The sequence below is a fragment of the Anomaloglossus baeobatrachus genome, chromosome 2, assembly GCF_048569485.1.
Source record: "Anomaloglossus baeobatrachus isolate aAnoBae1 chromosome 2, aAnoBae1.hap1, whole genome shotgun sequence".
Taxonomy (NCBI): Eukaryota; Metazoa; Chordata; class Amphibia; order Anura; family Aromobatidae; genus Anomaloglossus; species Anomaloglossus baeobatrachus.
In genome coordinates this window covers 132288279-132304889 of record NC_134354.1, presented here as the reverse complement: position 1 = coordinate 132304889, position 16611 = coordinate 132288279, and the positions used below count along the sequence as shown (strand labels likewise).

The following is a 16611-nucleotide window of genomic DNA, read 5'->3' as shown; positions in this document are numbered from 1 at the left end:
ACCAGAAGATGTGCTAATAATTGACCACACAAGTGAACATATAACACTGACCTATATTTCTCCCTGATATTCCATATATTTAAAGGGGTATTTCCATCTCCAATATCTTATCCTAATATGTAGTAGGTGTATTAATAATAATGCCACCAATTAGAAATGTAGTATAGTTCTCCTGATTCACTATGTCACTTACCTCATGTTCAGGGCATTGCAGGACCTTAGATATCCATGGTTATGACCACTAGCAACTAACCAACTGTGACTATATGCATGATCATAACCATGGATACCTAAGGTCCTGCAATGCCCTGAACGTAGATAGGCAACATAGTGAATCAGGCGAACTACAGTATACTACATTTCTAATTGGAGGTATTGCTAATATTATTATTACACCTACTACATATTGGGATGGGATGGGAATACCCCTTTAAGAATTCATCATTTTCCTGTGGTCCAGTACACACACCTGTATGAGGACAGGTGGTTTCCTATATCTCCTATGCTCACACGCAGAATCCCTTGATTCGTCCTGAGTGGCAAAATTAGGATGGGGCACAGAGAAGTTCCTAAAATAATAATCCAGCCTAAAGGCAACAATTTGGAGATTGTCTAATGCACAAAAAAAGCATCATTTCATTCATTAATGAGTCTATCCTAGTTTTCTCTTAATTTGCTAATACATTTATTAACCATTTGCTGGTAACAACTTTACTTTTCTGTATTTTTTTTTCCTAGGCTGTCCTGGATGGCAAGACACGACCTCTAGAACTGGAAATCTGTCCTTTATTCCTGGTTCCTGATACAAATGGCTTCATCAATCACCTCCCTGGGATGCAGCAGCTTCTGTCATGTCAGATCTATATACTAGTTATTCCTCTTATAGGTAAGATCGGCATTGTAGAAGGTATATACAGCAATAATAAGGGACAATAAACCTAAATACCAGGTCATTCAGTCTACACAATATATTAGTGGGAATCCATATAATTGTGATAACTGCATTGATCGCACAGACGTCCTAATGCGATTATTTCAGTCTTTCAGGAGAACCTCTCGGGTTTCTTGCGCATGTAGATGTCATGTCACAGTGACATTTGTGCTTCTCAGGAGTTCTGGATGATTTTTTTTGAGTACTGTCAGATACTATCCTTTAGAAGCCCACGTATTTATAAGAGAGGACACTAGGAAGCGGAGTTTATTATCCATGTTTTATTTAGATTGGAATTTATCATCATAATTGTAGAATCTTCTAAATTTGGAATTTGAGAAGTCATTGTCTAAAAGCAGATATTCACTTATGGTCTTAAGAGAAGTGTCTACCAGTGGCAAGAATGAGAAAATGGATTGTACTTCCGAACAGACGTGAATAGGTGCAAAACTGAACATGAAATGTACTCTAACAAATATACAGCTGCACTCTGAGATGCTAAAGTATGCATACATTAAATATAGGAATTTAGAAATGCATTACTGCTAAGGAATATAAATTTAAGAAGTGAGACACTTAACGCATAAAAATGGCCAGTTTTATGTGAGCCCAGCAGCAAGCGTCAAGGCGGATCTCTTATGCTGAGTCGCTACCTAATGCCTCTACCTGGGTTGAACAGATTGTAGGCTTAGGTAGGAACGCCGCATAAGAGATACGCCTTGACACTGGTTGCTGAGCTCACATAAAACTGGCCTTTTTTTATGCACTAAGTGTCTCACATTTTTACATTTATTTCCTTAGCAGTCATGCATTTGTAAATTCCTAAATTCAATGTTTGCATATCTTAGTGTTTCAGAGTGCAGCTGTATATTTGTCAGTCAAGTAGTTGCTAAGGCATACCTGCATATACATATATATATATATATATATATACTGTGTATATATGTATTTGTGTATATATGTTTTATTTATTTACTAGAAGTACTACGCATCGGGTATTCTAGAATTTATGTATTGTGTAGTTCATGTATGATTTTTGTTATATATATATATATATATAGAGAGAGATGTTGTTGTGTGTAGTTACCAAGTGTTTGTGTAGGCGCTGTACATGTTCTGGGTGTTGTCTGGGTGTGACGGGGGGTGAGAGCGGTGTTGTATGTGTGTTGCGTTGTTTGTGGAGCGCTGTGTGTCTGTAGCGTTGTGTGTGTGTGTGTTGCGCGGTTTGTGTGTGTGTGGTGTGTTTTGGGGGGAGGTATGTTTTGTGCAATGTGTGTGTTGTGCGGTATGTGCGTATATTTGTGTGTGCCGCGGTGTTTGTGTGTTGGGTGTTGTGTGTGTGCAGCGTTGTCTGTGTGTGTGGGTGTCTGTGTAGGGCAGTTGTTTGTGGTTCCCAGTGTGTGTGTGTGTGTGTGTGTGGTGTGTTGTGCAGTGCGCGCGCGTGTGTGTGTGTGTGTGTGTGTGTGTGTGTGCATCAGCCTCTCTTCTCTCAGCCTACCTCTCCCAGCCTCCCTCCTCCCAGCCTCCCTCAGCATCAGCCTCCCTCTCCCAGCCTCCCCAAGCATCAGCCTCCACCAGCATCAGCCTCTCTCCTTCCAGCCTCCCCCAGCATCAGCCTCCGCCAGCATCAGCCTCTCTCCTTCCAGCCTCCTCCAGCATCAGCCTCCCTCTCCCAGCCTTCCCCAGGATCAGCCTCTCTCCTCCCAGCCTCCGTCCTCCCAGCCTTCCCCAGCATCAGCTTTCCCCTCCCAGCCTCCCTCAGCATCAGCCTTCCCCAGCATCAGCCTCTCTCCTCCCAGCCTCAGCCTCTCTCCTTCCAGCCTCCCCCAGCATCAGCCTCTCTCCTTCCAGCTTCCCTCAGCATCAGCCTCCCCTTCCCAGCCTTCCCCAGGATCAGCCTCTCTCCTCCCAGCCTCCTTCCTCCCAGCCTCCCCCTCCCAGCCTCCCTCAGCATCAGCCTTCCGCTCCCAGTCTCCCCCAGCATCAGCCTCCCCATGCATCAGCCTCCACCAGCATCAGCCTCTCTCCTTCCAGCCTCCCCCAGCATCAGCCTCCCCTTCCCAGCCTTCCCCAGGATCAGCCTCTCTCCTCCCAGCCTCCTTCCTCCCAGCCTCCCCCTCCCAGCCTCCCTCAGCATCAGCCTTCCGCTCCCAGTCTCCCCCAGCATCAGCCTCCCCAAGCATCAGCCTCCACCAGCATCAGCCTCTCTCCTTCCAGCCTCCCCCAGCATCAGCCTCTCTCCTTCCAGCCTCCCTCAGCATCAGCCTCCCGTTCCCAGCCTTCCCCAGGATCAGCCTCTCTCCTCCCAGCCTCCTTCCTCCCAGCCTCCCTCAGCATCAGCCTTCCCCTCCCAGTCTCCCCCAGCATCAGCCTCCCCAAGCATCAGCCTCCACCAGCATTAGCCTCTCTCCTTCCAGCCTCCCCCAGCATCAGCCTCCCTAAGCATCAGCCTCCACCAGCATCAGCCTCCCTCGTCCAAGCCTCCCCCTCCCAGCCTCCCCCAGCATCAGCCTCTCTCCTCCCAGCCTTCCCCATGATCAGCCTCTCTGCTCCCAGCCTCCTCCAGCACGCCGTGCTCCTCTGCCGACACTCACACACCCGATCGCATCCACTCACACACACCCGATCGCATCCACTCACACACACCCGATCGCATCCACTCACACACACCCGGTCGCATCCACTCACACACACCCGATCGCATACACTCACACACACAGACATTGACGATATTGCACATACGCGCTGATACTCACAACATCCGGGGATATCACATGCTTCTGGCCATGTGATCCTCCCGCAGGTCCTGGAAGCTCACAACAGCACCGTATCGAGGCCGAGAAGCAAGCGATATCCCAGGATGTTGTGAGTATGTGGATGCGATGTGATGTGTGAGGTGTGTGTGAGAGTGAGTGTGATCTGATTTGTGTGTGTGTATGTGTGTGTTGTTATGTGTGTGTGCTGTTATGTGTCTGTATTTTCCGCCGCTGCAGGACCTTGATGTGTGGATGCGATGTGATGTATGTGTGATGTGTGTGTGAGTGTGAGCCGGTGTACACTGGTAACTATGATACACATCGGGTAACTAAGGGACCTTAGTTACCCGATGTGTATAATGGTTACCAGCGTTCACGGCCTCCGTCAAGATCCCAGCATCGCAAGGTTATGTCTGGCGCTGCTGGGATCCTGACGGAGCCGGTGTAGAAGCAAGAGATATCCCAGGATGTTGTGAGTGTGTGGAAGTGATGTGTGAGGTGTGTGTGAGAGTGAGTATGATCTGATGTGTGTGTGTGTGTACTCACCTGGGAGTCGCGGCTCCGTGTCAGTTGGGCCAGAGCGAGCGTGCATTGCGTGAGGGGGGCGGGGCCTGCAGAGAGCCGGGGCGAGAGGCCAATCCGTGTGGGGGGGCGGGGCCATGGCGAGCCCAGCGGCCAATCAGCTTTGTGTCACCGTAAGGACACAATTTCGGAGCATGACAGACAGACAGACAGACAGACAGACAGACAGACAGACAGACAGACAGACAGACAGACAGACAGACAGACAGACAGACAGACAGATAGACAGATAGACAGACAGACAGACAGAATAAGGCAATTATATATATAGATTTAATTTTTTTATGTCGTGAAAGGCTACTTCATCTGTCTCTTCAGAGGCTAAGATAGGTTTCCTGTCAATCCCCCATGATCTACACCTTAAATCTGTTTTTTGACATTGACTGCTTTGTATAAGCGCACTCACTCCCCAAAGATGTCCATTCACACACTTAGAACTTATTCCCATTTTATCAAGATTTAAATAAGAATAAGTGGCTAAACAGCCAGTGATGAGACATACTGTTACCTGTATTCTGAGTACTATGTGCTCGACTGCAGAGCCCACCTCTAATTTACTATATGGCACAGTAAGTATGCTGGTTATGGACGTGCTTGCTGATTGATCTTTTCATTTTTTTTTGTGGGCCGTTTTAGATACTCATGCTGATCAGAATGTGTGCAGACGTCAGTTGTCAGTGACTTGTGTGACTATCTGATGCTTCCTATGTTGCTGTGGTGATGTCGGATGAGTGTGCGTGCCCCTAACCCTCGGCTGCTGGTGCTTGACTGCTCTCTGGCTATGGCTGCTGTACTGTGCAGCTCTGCGGCTGGGCTTGGTACAGAGTCACACAGCTGAGGGAGCAGCTGCTGGAACACACGTCCCCGTCACGGCTTTTTCTCCATATAAAGCCAGCGGTGCAATCTCTGACTGGTTCCAGTTATTGCTAAACACTCGCCCCTGGCACAAGCACTGGTGTTACTGGGTGGTCTGGCCAGCTCCCTGGATTTGGGAGTTCTATCCCTGACCGAGAGAAGGAGCCCTGTGGCGTATCTGGTTTATTTGGGTGGGTTTAATAAGAAGTGGAGCACGCTTTCTTCCCTGTGGGGGAATGAGCATGCATTATAATCTCCTTCCTGTCACACAAATACTACTGTGTCCATCTGTTTATGAGCTCCCTACAAAAATGTCTGTCTGTCTGTCTAGCCTAGTATTGCTGGAGCTGCAGAAGGTTGCCGGAAATTACACATTTCCATTTGTTTACGATTATTGCTTCTAATTTACAAGTAAATAATGTTCTGATTGTAAAATCTGTGACTTGTAATTTCTCAGCAATAAAAGATAAGATTCTGTATATCATTTATGCTGAATTGATCGGAGCATTAGGCAGTATTGGAACTTTACTAATAGACCCTTCCCCTGATGTAGCCGGAGGTGGAGCGCGGCGTTGGGTGACTTTTTTGGTAAGCTTTTTCAGTACTATTTCTTTCCTAATGACCAAAGTCTTTTTCTTTGGGTTGTTAAAATCGAAAAAACAAAAGTATCTCAAAATACTTCTTTAATTCCTCTTCCCCATTTATTTCTGTGCCACCTGCCCTATTTGTAGTCTGGGGTGTGTGATGGCCTGCTGTCCATCATAATGCCACTGGTTGTCACAATGCTATGAAGTAGAACGATTGGTGATACTGAGGACAAGAAGCAGCCGACGCAGAGAACCTGGAAAGATTAGTAGAACAAAACACATTATTTTAATAGTTTAGGCTCAGCCACAGTTAACATTTTCAGAAAATCTTGGATCCCCGTGTTAATTTACTAAACAGTGGCTGATCAGATGGCCAATGCAATGCCCAACAAAAACGCCAACTGCTTTATTTACCCCAAATTCTATTTTCACACTCACATTTGCCTCCCTTTGATCTAACTTGCTGCCTGTTGTCGAGAGTGAGGCTAGTTTCACACTTGCGTTGAACGGCATCCGTTGCATTGCGCTGTGTGACGGATGCGTTGCATATAGTGGCACAACGGATGCTACGGATCGTACATAATGACGCAATCCGTTATAGTGTTTTTTTTTTCTTGACTTTACACATCTGGGCATGCACAGTTGTGTAAAGACAGTTGCGTTAACAGAATCCGCCACTATAGGCGTCCATTATAAAAATAACGGACGCCGACGGAATCCTGCTGGTTGCGTTTTTTTGATGCTCCACCAAACGCCAGGCGGATGCAACGCAGCGTCGGCAGATGGATGCAACGCAAGGCCATCCGTTGCTATCCGTAGCTAATAGAAGTCTATGAGGAATAAAACGGTTTCCTGCAACGGTTACCGTAATTCCTCAAAGTGGTGGATAGCAACGGATGCCGTTCAACGCAAGTGTGAAACAAGCCTAATCTGTCTGTCAGCAGAGATCCAAAGACGGATTCCAGGAGATGGGGACAGCACTGTGTGCTCTTCTCTCCTGGCCCTCACACTGCAATCACTGACAGGCGGGCAAACCAGTGGACAGTGGCAGAAGCAATGCATACTGGCAATGAGCCAAAGAAATTTTCCAGTTTGGTAAAATGCTAATAAGGAGGACACGCCACATAACAAAAGTGCATGGCAAGTTACAGAGCACGTAAATTGGGGCCGTTCCAAGACATAATAGATTCTTATGGGCACCAAAATCAATCTTATCTTGTTTTGGAGGATGAAGGCAGCAAGAGGTTTTTTTTTTTTGTGAAATTGGCTTGTAGACCTGTTGTTTCCCAAACACAATTGTAATTGCTGCACGGTGGCTCAGTGGTTAGCACTGCAGTCTTGCAGCGCTGGGGTCCTGGGTTCAAATCCCACCATGAACTTCATCTGCAAGGAGTTTGTATATTCTCCCTGTGTTTGTGAGGATTTCCTCTGCATTCTCCAGTTTCCTCCCACACTCCAAAGACATACTGAGAGGGACTTTAGATTGTGAGCCCCAATGGTGACAGAGTTGCCAATGTATCTAAAGTGATATGGAAGTAAAGGTGCTATGTAATTGAATAAATATTATTAGTATTATATTATAAGAGTTAAAGCACAATACAGATTACCGTGCAGTGTGTGAACATGGTCTACACTGTGTGCAGCATTATTAGGCAATTTGTATTTTAGAGGATTTTTTTTATTATTGATGAACAACTATGTTCTCAATCAACCCAAAAGACTCATAAATATCAAAGCTTAATATTTTTGGAAGTTGGAGTGGGTTTGTTTTTTTAGATTTGGCTATCTTAGGAGGATATCTGTTTGTGCAGATAACTATTACTGTGCAGAATTATTAGGCAACTTAATAAATACCAAATATATTCATATTTCTCACTTGTTTATTTTCATCAGGTAAACCAATATAACTGCACAAAATTTAGAAATAAACATTTCTGACATGCAAAAACAAAACCCCAAAAAAATAGTGACCAATATAGCCAGCCACCTTTCTTTCTGATGACACTCAACAGCCTACCATCCATAGATTCTGTCAGGTGCTTGATCTGTTTACAATCAACATTGCGTGCAGCAGCCACCACAGCCTCCCAGACACTGTTCCAAGAGGTGTACTGTTTTCCCTCCCTGTAGATCTTACATTTTATGAGGGACCACAGGTTCTCTATGGGGCTCAGATCAGGTGAACAAGGGGGCAATGTCATTATCTTTTCATCTTTTAGACCTTTACTGGCCAGCCACGCTGTGGAGTAGTTAGATGCATGTGATGGAGCATTGTCCTGCATGAAAATTATGTTTTTCTTGAACGATACCGACTTCTTCCTGTACCACTGCTTGAAGAAGTTGTCTTCAAGGAACTGGCAGTAGCTCTGGGAGTTGAGCTTCACTCCATCCTCAACCCGAAAAGGTCCCACAAGTTGATGATTCTAGCCCATACCAGTACCCCACCTCCACCTTGCTGGCGTCTGAGTCGGAGTGGAGCTCTCTGCCCTTTACTGATCCAGCCTCTGGCCTATCCATCTGGCCCATCAAGAGTCACTCTCATTTCATCAGTCCATAAAACCTTTGAAAAATCAGTCTTAAGATATTTCTTGGCCCAGTCTTGACGTTTTATCTTAGGTTTCTTGTTCAAAGGTGGTGGTTTTTCAGCCTTCCTTACCTTGGCCATGTCCCTGAGTATGGCACACCTTGTGCTTTTTGATACTCCAGTAACATTGCAGCTCTGAAATATGGCCAAACTGGTGGCAAATGGCATCTTGGCAGCTTCACGCTTGATTTTCCTCAATTCATGGGCAGTTATTTTGCGCTTTTTGTGCCCAGCACGCTTCTTGCGACCCTGTTGGTTATTTGCCATGAAACGCTTGATTGTTCTTTGATCACGCTTCAAAAGTTTGGCAATGTCAAGACTGCTGCATCCCTCTGCAAGACATCTCCCAATTTTGGACTTTTCAGAGCCCGTCAAATCTCTGTTCTGACCCATTTTGCCAAAGGAAAGGCAGTTGCCTAATAATTAAGCACACCTTATATAGCGTGTTGATGTCATTACACCACACCCCTCCTCATTACAGAGATGCACATCACCTGATTTACTTAATTGGTGGTTGGCTCTCAGCCTATACAGCTTGGAGTAGGACAACATGTATAAAAGTATCATGTGATCAAACTACTCATTTGCCTAAGGGTATGTGCGCACGTTGCGTACTAGCCCAGCACCGTAAAAGGTGCGCTTCAGAGTGCAGCTGAAAAGCTCCCTTCTGAAGCGCATGGTGCCGGCGAGAACGTGCGCTCTGCCTGCAGCTCCTGCCATAGACAGAGCAGGAGCTGCCGGCAAAGCGCACGGAAGAAGTGACATGTCACTTCTTTTTGCGCAGCGCTTCGGCAGTAGCCGAAGCGCTGCGCTCTAAAACGCCACGTGCGCACGGCCCCTGCACGATCTCCATAGACTTTACAGGGGACGGAGGACGCATGCAGTTACGCTGCGCTACAAAGCGCAGCGTAACTGCATGAATTTACGCAACGTGCGCACATAGCCTAATAATTCTGCACACAGTGTAAACTTAGCACTGGAATGTTGTCCCTTATTTCAGTTAATCATATGATGGTGGTTTTTCACTATGCAGATGCTGACCAGTCCACCTTAGTATGGCAAACTGCTGTGGATGCCATTATGACTTCCCATTCCATCAGTCGGCCAAATAGAATTAAAACGTTTACATGGAGGGTAAATCTCAAATGAGAGTATGGGCAGCCAGTCAGCTGGTGCTCTCCTGTATCTCCAAGAGCTTTTGATGCCTAGGTAAAGGGGCTTGTACTGGTGACTGATGACCTTTTAAATTACGTATTATGTATAACAGAGTATTTAAAGAGAATCTGTCACCAGGTTTTTAACACCTATTCTGAGAGAAGCATAACATAGGGGCAGAGATCCTGATTCCAATGGTGTGTCACTTACTGGGCTGCTTAGTGTAGTTTTGTTTAATCATCAGTAGATTATCATTACAGGGCTACTTGTCGTGCTGCCAGGTAGTCTAGCATATACATGAGCTCTGTATAACTGCTAGATCTGCAGCAGAGAAAACATCGCTGTCATTTGATAAAATCAAACAGCTCAGTAAGTAACACATCGCTAGAATCACTGTCTGTGTCTCTACATTATGCTGTTCTCAGACGAGGTGGCAAAAACCTGGTGACAGATTCCTTTAACATATAGTATGTGTTTTGGGCAAGATTGCACCTGATGTACACTGTGATTTGCTCAGTAAGCCACCATGTTAAGTCTTTCAGTTTTAAGCTTACTGTCAGCAATAAGACTGACCTATATTTTTTCTGGTTATTTTATTGGCTTGATTTCTGATATAAAGCCTTGATGTAGTAGCACTAATGTAGGCTTAATCAAACATCTTAATTCTGCAGAATAGGCACCTTGTGACATCTTGCTTGTTGAGTTTAGTGTTGCCTGATAGTGTCACACTATTTTAAGTAGCATTTCATAATACAGACTGTTCTGGTGTAATGCCTTGGTTAGGTTATGCATATGATGTCAAGTCACATAAATCATATTCTTAGTAAGGAACTTATAATTGCATTTGTCTTGTGGATGAAGCTAAATAAAAAATGTAAGCAATTCAGCCCCCTACTTGTGTACACACACACACACACACACACGCACTCGTACACATGTAAGATCTCCTGTGATGCTCGCCTATCAGGCTTTTATGACATGCTTAAAATCGATTTAAAACCTTGATCCAGTAAAATTATGCATCTCGTAGGCTAGGCTCACATTTACATTGTTTATTATCAGTCACAATCCGCTGCTCTGATAAACAACGAAATCCGTTTGGCGGATTCCGTTGTTTCCCATAGACTTATATGAGCGGCGGATTGTGACTGATGCCCTTGCCTTGCATCCGCTGCCCGACTGATCAGTCGTGGAACGACTGACCTTCGGGCGGCAGGAACACAGCTTGTAACGTTTTTTTGAGCAGCGGAATCCTTTTGATTTCACTGCGCATGCTCTCGGCGGCCAAACGATCAGCTGATTGCCCGGCGTCCGCCTTCTGAGAGCGATCAGCTGTTCTCCCGGCCGCCGGCTTTTGAGAGCGATCAGTCGCTCTCAAAAGTTGGCGGCCGGGATATCAGCTGATCGCTCACAGAAAACTGCCACTGGGCAATCAGCTGATCGCTCTCAAAAGCCGCCGCCTTTTGAGAGCGATCACTCGTTTTATAACGGAATCCGCTTTCTCGTGACGATGAATTCCAATTTTTGTCACGTGTTGTACAACGCATCAGTCACAAGCATCAAGCAACGCATGTGACTGATGCAAAACTACGGAAATGTGAACCTAGCCTTAGTTGCAGGAGTGAAGTTACGTCAACAGTGTGGCCGTCAATCAATCACGGATTTCAGCAGCTCAGCCAATAGTCAGTGGCATGAACTATTGAGGTCAGTGATTGGCTGCAGTGTTGTCAACATCACCACTGTAGCAAATCAAGAAAAACTATACCAGTGACTCTAAGGGGCACTTTGCACACTACGATATCGCAGGTGCGATGTCGGTGGGGTCAAATCGAAAGTGACACACATCCGGCGTCGCAGTCGATATCGTAGTGTCTAAAGCCTTTTTGATACGATTAACGAGCACAAAATCGTCGGAATCGTATCTTCGGTGTAGGGTCGGTCATTTCCATCATTTGGAAATGACCGATGTTACGATGTTGTTCCTCGTTCCTTCGGCAGCACACATCGCTGTGTGTGAAGCCGCAGGAGCGAGGAACATCTCCTACCTGCGTCCTGCGGCTCACGCCAGCTATGCGGAAGTAAGGAGGTGGGCGGGATGTTTACGTCCCGCTCAGCTCCGCCCCTACGCTTCTCTTGGCCGCCAGCCATGTGACGTCGCTATGACGCCGCACGACCCGCCCCCTTAATAAGGAGGCGGGTCACTGGCCAGAGCGACATCGCAGGGCAGGTGAGTGCATGTGAAGCTGCCGTAGCGATAATGTTCGCTACGCCAACTATCACAAGATATCGCAGCTGCGACAGGGGAGGGGACTATCGCGCTCGGCATCGCAAGCATTGGCTTACAATGTCGTAGTGTGCAAACAAAGTGCCCCTTAGGCAATGCTAGACCCATGGTTAGGGCATATGCCGAAACGTATTGGTCGCCCCCCTCTCCACACTTTCATGAATGTCTGTTTTTTAGCTGGCTGACCATTGGTAACTATTTTAATGTAAGAATAAATAAGAAATTTGATATGACACGTCTTGTCAGTTCGGTCCTTCCAGCGCTGGAATCTGTTGCTTTGTTAGATTATTCAAGGGGACAACCCTTTTTAATTTTTTTGGTATATGAGATACTCTTATAAGACATCATTTTTGCACTGCAGCTTTTTGGAAAATTATTTCTAAAAGATTTTACTTTTTCCCAATTTTGGCAGCAAGTTTCTAGCTTTGAACATGTGTGTTTTCTATATTTTATGGAATTCTGGTGATAGACACCGAGATAATTAGCTGATCACGTTGGTTTTTAAGACCAATAGAATTCTTTTCTAAACTTTGGACGTTTGTTGGATCATTTTTTTTAATAGGTGGTATGCATTATTTTCTTCATTTTTTAGTGAAGGTAGTGGTTTATAGTTCATATTTGTGGGAATATCCTTTAATCCATAAAAAAAATGTATTAGTAGAATCAAAGAGAAATCTTTGTTTCAGTGCCGTCATTTCTCAAAAACTGTGTGTGTGTTTTCCTATTCTGCAGTTATCCATGAGTTGGACGGCCTTGCAAAAGGACAAGATGTTGATCAGCGCAGCGCTGTGCAGGCTCGATCTCTTCAAGAGAAGGCCAAGAAGGCCATCCAGTTTCTAGAACATGGATTTGAAGCTCGTGACCCATTTCTTAGAGCACTTACAAGTCGCGGCAATGAGCTGGAGTCTATTGCTTTTCGGAGCGAGGATATTTCTGGACAGAAGGTACCTGCCTTCTTCCTGTATTCTTAGTGCTCTGTCTGATCCTTACATAAAGTGTAAAAATTGACCCTTATGTCCGTCTCAGGTTTTTTGCCACTTTGTACTGTATAGGCACTTCATGAAAATGGAGAGCCTTGGGATGAGATATAGAGGTCATCGCTGGCTTAGGGTAGAAGCTAGAGATGAGCAAAAAGATTTGCAGTGCCCCGATCCGCATCCAGTCTGTGATACCTGGACCAGGGTAGCGCAAATAGTTTTTTCCCATCTCTAGCAGAAGCATCTAGTGATTATGGAAGTCAGCACATTGATGTTGCTTTTTGGTTTCTTAGGGAAACAACGATGACTTGATCTTGTCGTGCTGTCTTCATTACTGCAAGGACCATGCTAAGGACTTCATGCCATCAAATAAAGGTAAAGCTTCATCTTTGGCCTTGGCTCGTAAATGCTTTTTTCAGTTTTGTAGTCCCGCAACATTCTAGTGTAAACACTTTAAGTCATGCCACTTCCTCTCATTCCTCCGTCCCTATCCTGTTGTGGCAGATTAAGGTGACATCATGAGCTGCCCAAGCCCATCTGTCATTGGATTAACCTGCCACAGCTGTCTATGTTGTTTACAAAGACAGATCCTGGCCTAGTACTGACAACTGCTGGCCTCTGGTTTGTAACACGGAGGATGGTTACCAGTGTCGCAGTGACAAGCTTCCCCCTCCTCCTCACAGCTCCTCCGCTCCCACGTTCTTCCTCCTGTGAGAACTTACTCCTAAGCTGTTGCACATTTCCTTTTGGCCAACATTTTATTTTTCTCTTCTCATCGCCTTCCGTTTTTGAACCTCATCCCCTCTTATTCTTTTGTTTTTTTCCAGATGATCCAATACGCCTGAGAAGAGAAGTTGTTCTGCTGACTGATGACCGCAACCTCAGAGTAAAGGCCCTGACCCGACATGTCCCTGTGCGAGACATACCTGCCTTTCTCACGTGGGCCAAAGTGGGATGAAGCAGACAAGAATCAGAAAGGAAGAATCCTTGTGTGCAAGAAAAATAAAAAAAAGAGAAGAAAATCCAGTGTGTGACCCGCCGGGGCAAGAAGTCGTTAGTCGGTCTTGATACAACAGTTCAACTGCCCCTTGTTAAACCACACACACGAAACGCACCTCAGACTCAACCCATCGTCTGAAATCGAGAACAAAAGCTGATGATGCTCCTTTCATGCGCCCTCATCATGAACCTGCTGTAACTTGTCAGTTCAGGTGGATGGGAGTGCGGAAGGATGGGGCTAGTTACTGTATGTTGGGTCTTGACTGGTCAGTGAAGGTGCAGAATTTAGTAAGACGACGATCCAGAGCAGGATTTCACTGGCAGGTTTCCTTCTGCGGGCACGTCTCCTTTTGTTTTCCCTTTTTTCTTTGTGTCCTAGTAATACCTGCATCACGAGGCTCTATTGATAGGAAGCAACGGTCTTCTTTCCCAGAGAATCTTTCCTTACCATCCTTTTTCTTTAACTACAGCTGTGCATTTTAGTTTATTGCTTTTATTTTCTGTTATTTTTATTTTCTTTTATTTTGAATGAAAGTTTATTGGCCGAGGATTCCCCAGTCCTACTTTGAAACCCTGAACGACCTTCGGCGCAGATACTGATACATATCCCCCTTTTATTTTTTTTCCCCCTATCTTTTCAGTTTTGTACATTGTTCCTTTGTTTTCTTCTTATTTTTTCCCTCTTATTGATTGCAGCAGCCCGCCTCACCCCTCTGTTGTATAGGGAGATGCGTAGGTGTGGCCATTAAGTTCAGACATGAAGGATGATGTTGCTCTGTAGATGTACAACAATGCTTTTCCGTTACTTGACCGATCCTCATCGCTACACACACCGGGTTACACAGATGTTCTCGGCAGGTTTCCCTGGCAGTGAGCGCTCTCAGCATTTTCTGTCATTCCAAGCCAAGACCTGACATCTGAAAATCCTAAAAGTCTTCTGTAGGTCCTGATGTCATCCTTTTCCCTAATACTTTATAAGATCAGTCTGTAGGGATCAAGGCAGAAATCAACCACATGGTCCTGGCTACATACATGTTGGCCTGGACAGTGGCTCCTTTTAACTCCTTTGTGTTGCTGAGAGTGTCCGGCCTCATACTGTGCCGTGGTGTGGAGTGTCAAGGCTGTCGAAGGGTTACTGCTCTTCATTCAGCAACCAGCCTGGTTATTGGAGACCAGAGAGCGTATAGATAAGGCTGGCTCTGATTATGTGCTCGTGGACAGAGGCTGGTGCAATGGTCGTGTTCTCGCACGGCGGAGACTCTAGATAATAGCAGTGATTTGTTTCATTTTCATGTTGTGAACTTTTCCAGATTTGCGTGTGTAAAATAGTTTAGTTAGCAGGAAGACGTGATGACGTTATGTAAGTTTGTGTTGGCCGAGTGCAACAATTCTGTTGCTAGTGAATCAAACCTTCCATAAGGATTCATCTATTTTATTTTTATTTTGTCACTTTACCTTTCAGTGAGTCTTTAGTAAAGTAATGTAACCTGGCATGGCTATACATAAGTGGTGTTGGTGTTGTTTAACCCTTTGTGTATTTTTCAGAATGATCTTACCATCATGGTGATCCTGAACAATACTGCTGCTTGCAACCAGCCAAAATATATCACAGGAATCCCGATATTTAGCATAAAAGGCAGAAACATCACCTATCACAACGCAAGCTCAGTTCTCGCAGCTCATATGTATTGTATGTATCGATGGTTTTGTTAAATATTCCTATTTTTCTATGATTTTTCTTATTTTTTTTGATGCTTGGAAGAAATGTTTTGTTGTATGCCATTTTTACGTTCAGTGTTGATTGACAAAAATGTTAATAAATGTTTTACTGTACTCTGTGTATCTAGTTTTTGTTTTCCTGTCACTTTATGAATCTTAGCCCCTTATTCACTGTAGGTTGTTTATTATGTATTTGATGCTCTTTATTTGCAGAAATTTGTTGAGCACATATGGGTCACAATGAAATTCAGCAGCCATTGGTATTATCACGGAGTCTACCCAGGGTCCTGATTAACACAGAACATTAAATCATATTAGCACATATAAATCAGAAAAAAGGAGTGACACTCACCTTATTAAAAGTAATACACTTTATTTCATATTCTTTATAAATCGGTCAGCGGTTGGATGCATGCCTCACAAGGACGATGGCTGTTTCGCTCCTTGTGGCACTTCCCCAGGTCCTGGCATGGACCTGTGGAAGCACCACTAGGTGCGAAAAACCGCCGTCGTCATTGTGAGGCGTGCATCCAACCGCTGAACGATTTATAAAGAATATGAATAAAGTGTGTTTTTTTTTAATAAGGTGAGTGCCATTCCTATTTTCTTCTCTTTTTCTGACTTATATGGACATGGCACATGGACTGTCTGTTAGAGTGAGCACCACGTGTCTACCACCAGGCTTTACCCTTGAAGCAGATATGCATGATTGCTGTCGTGTAAACATTGGACCGTAGTGCGGAACCGCTCTCTATTTTTGCCATCATTAGCCAATGCTACATACACAGTTTTATTTTTTTTTTTTACATAACGCAATAGTACATGTGAAAATAAGAAACTTTGTAATAGATATAGTATCATTGGAAAAATCAACTTTTTTTGTCCTCCTGGACTGATCTTTTAAAAATTTTCAATTCACAGGTTAAACTTGTGTTCACTGAGTACAGATTTTCCGATCACTTAAATAGATGAAAAATTAATGTCTACTTCCAGTATTACGTCTGTTTACCCTTATGTTACCCCTCCCCCTCCATGGAATTTTAAGAGCACCAATTGTCATCTCCAATCTCAGTAATGTGAAAGTCTGTCTTAGCTAAATATAGGTTTTACGCATGAATTAATTAGTCCAGGAGGGAATAGAAGCTAATTTCTCTGATAAGATATATTATAAAGTTGGTTATT

At 44.7% G+C, this 16611-nt stretch overlaps 1 protein-coding gene across 2 annotated transcripts in view; it reads left to right on the top strand.

Moving 5' to 3' along the window:
• SMG6 (SMG6 nonsense mediated mRNA decay factor) overlaps nucleotides 1-15543 on the top strand; it is a 420134-nt gene extending 404591 nt beyond the window's left edge. For both annotated transcript variants that reach the window (XM_075335342.1, XM_075335343.1), the window contains 4 exons: nucleotides 739-886; nucleotides 12467-12678; nucleotides 13005-13086; nucleotides 13539-15543. In XM_075335342.1, coding sequence (XP_075191457.1) covers nucleotides 739-886; nucleotides 12467-12678; nucleotides 13005-13086; nucleotides 13539-13669 — 573 coding nt within the window. In that variant the 3' untranslated portion in view covers nucleotides 13670-15543. The remainder of the gene's footprint in view (nucleotides 1-738; nucleotides 887-12466; nucleotides 12679-13004; nucleotides 13087-13538) is intronic.
• Nucleotides 15544-16611: the final 1068 nt, after the last annotated feature.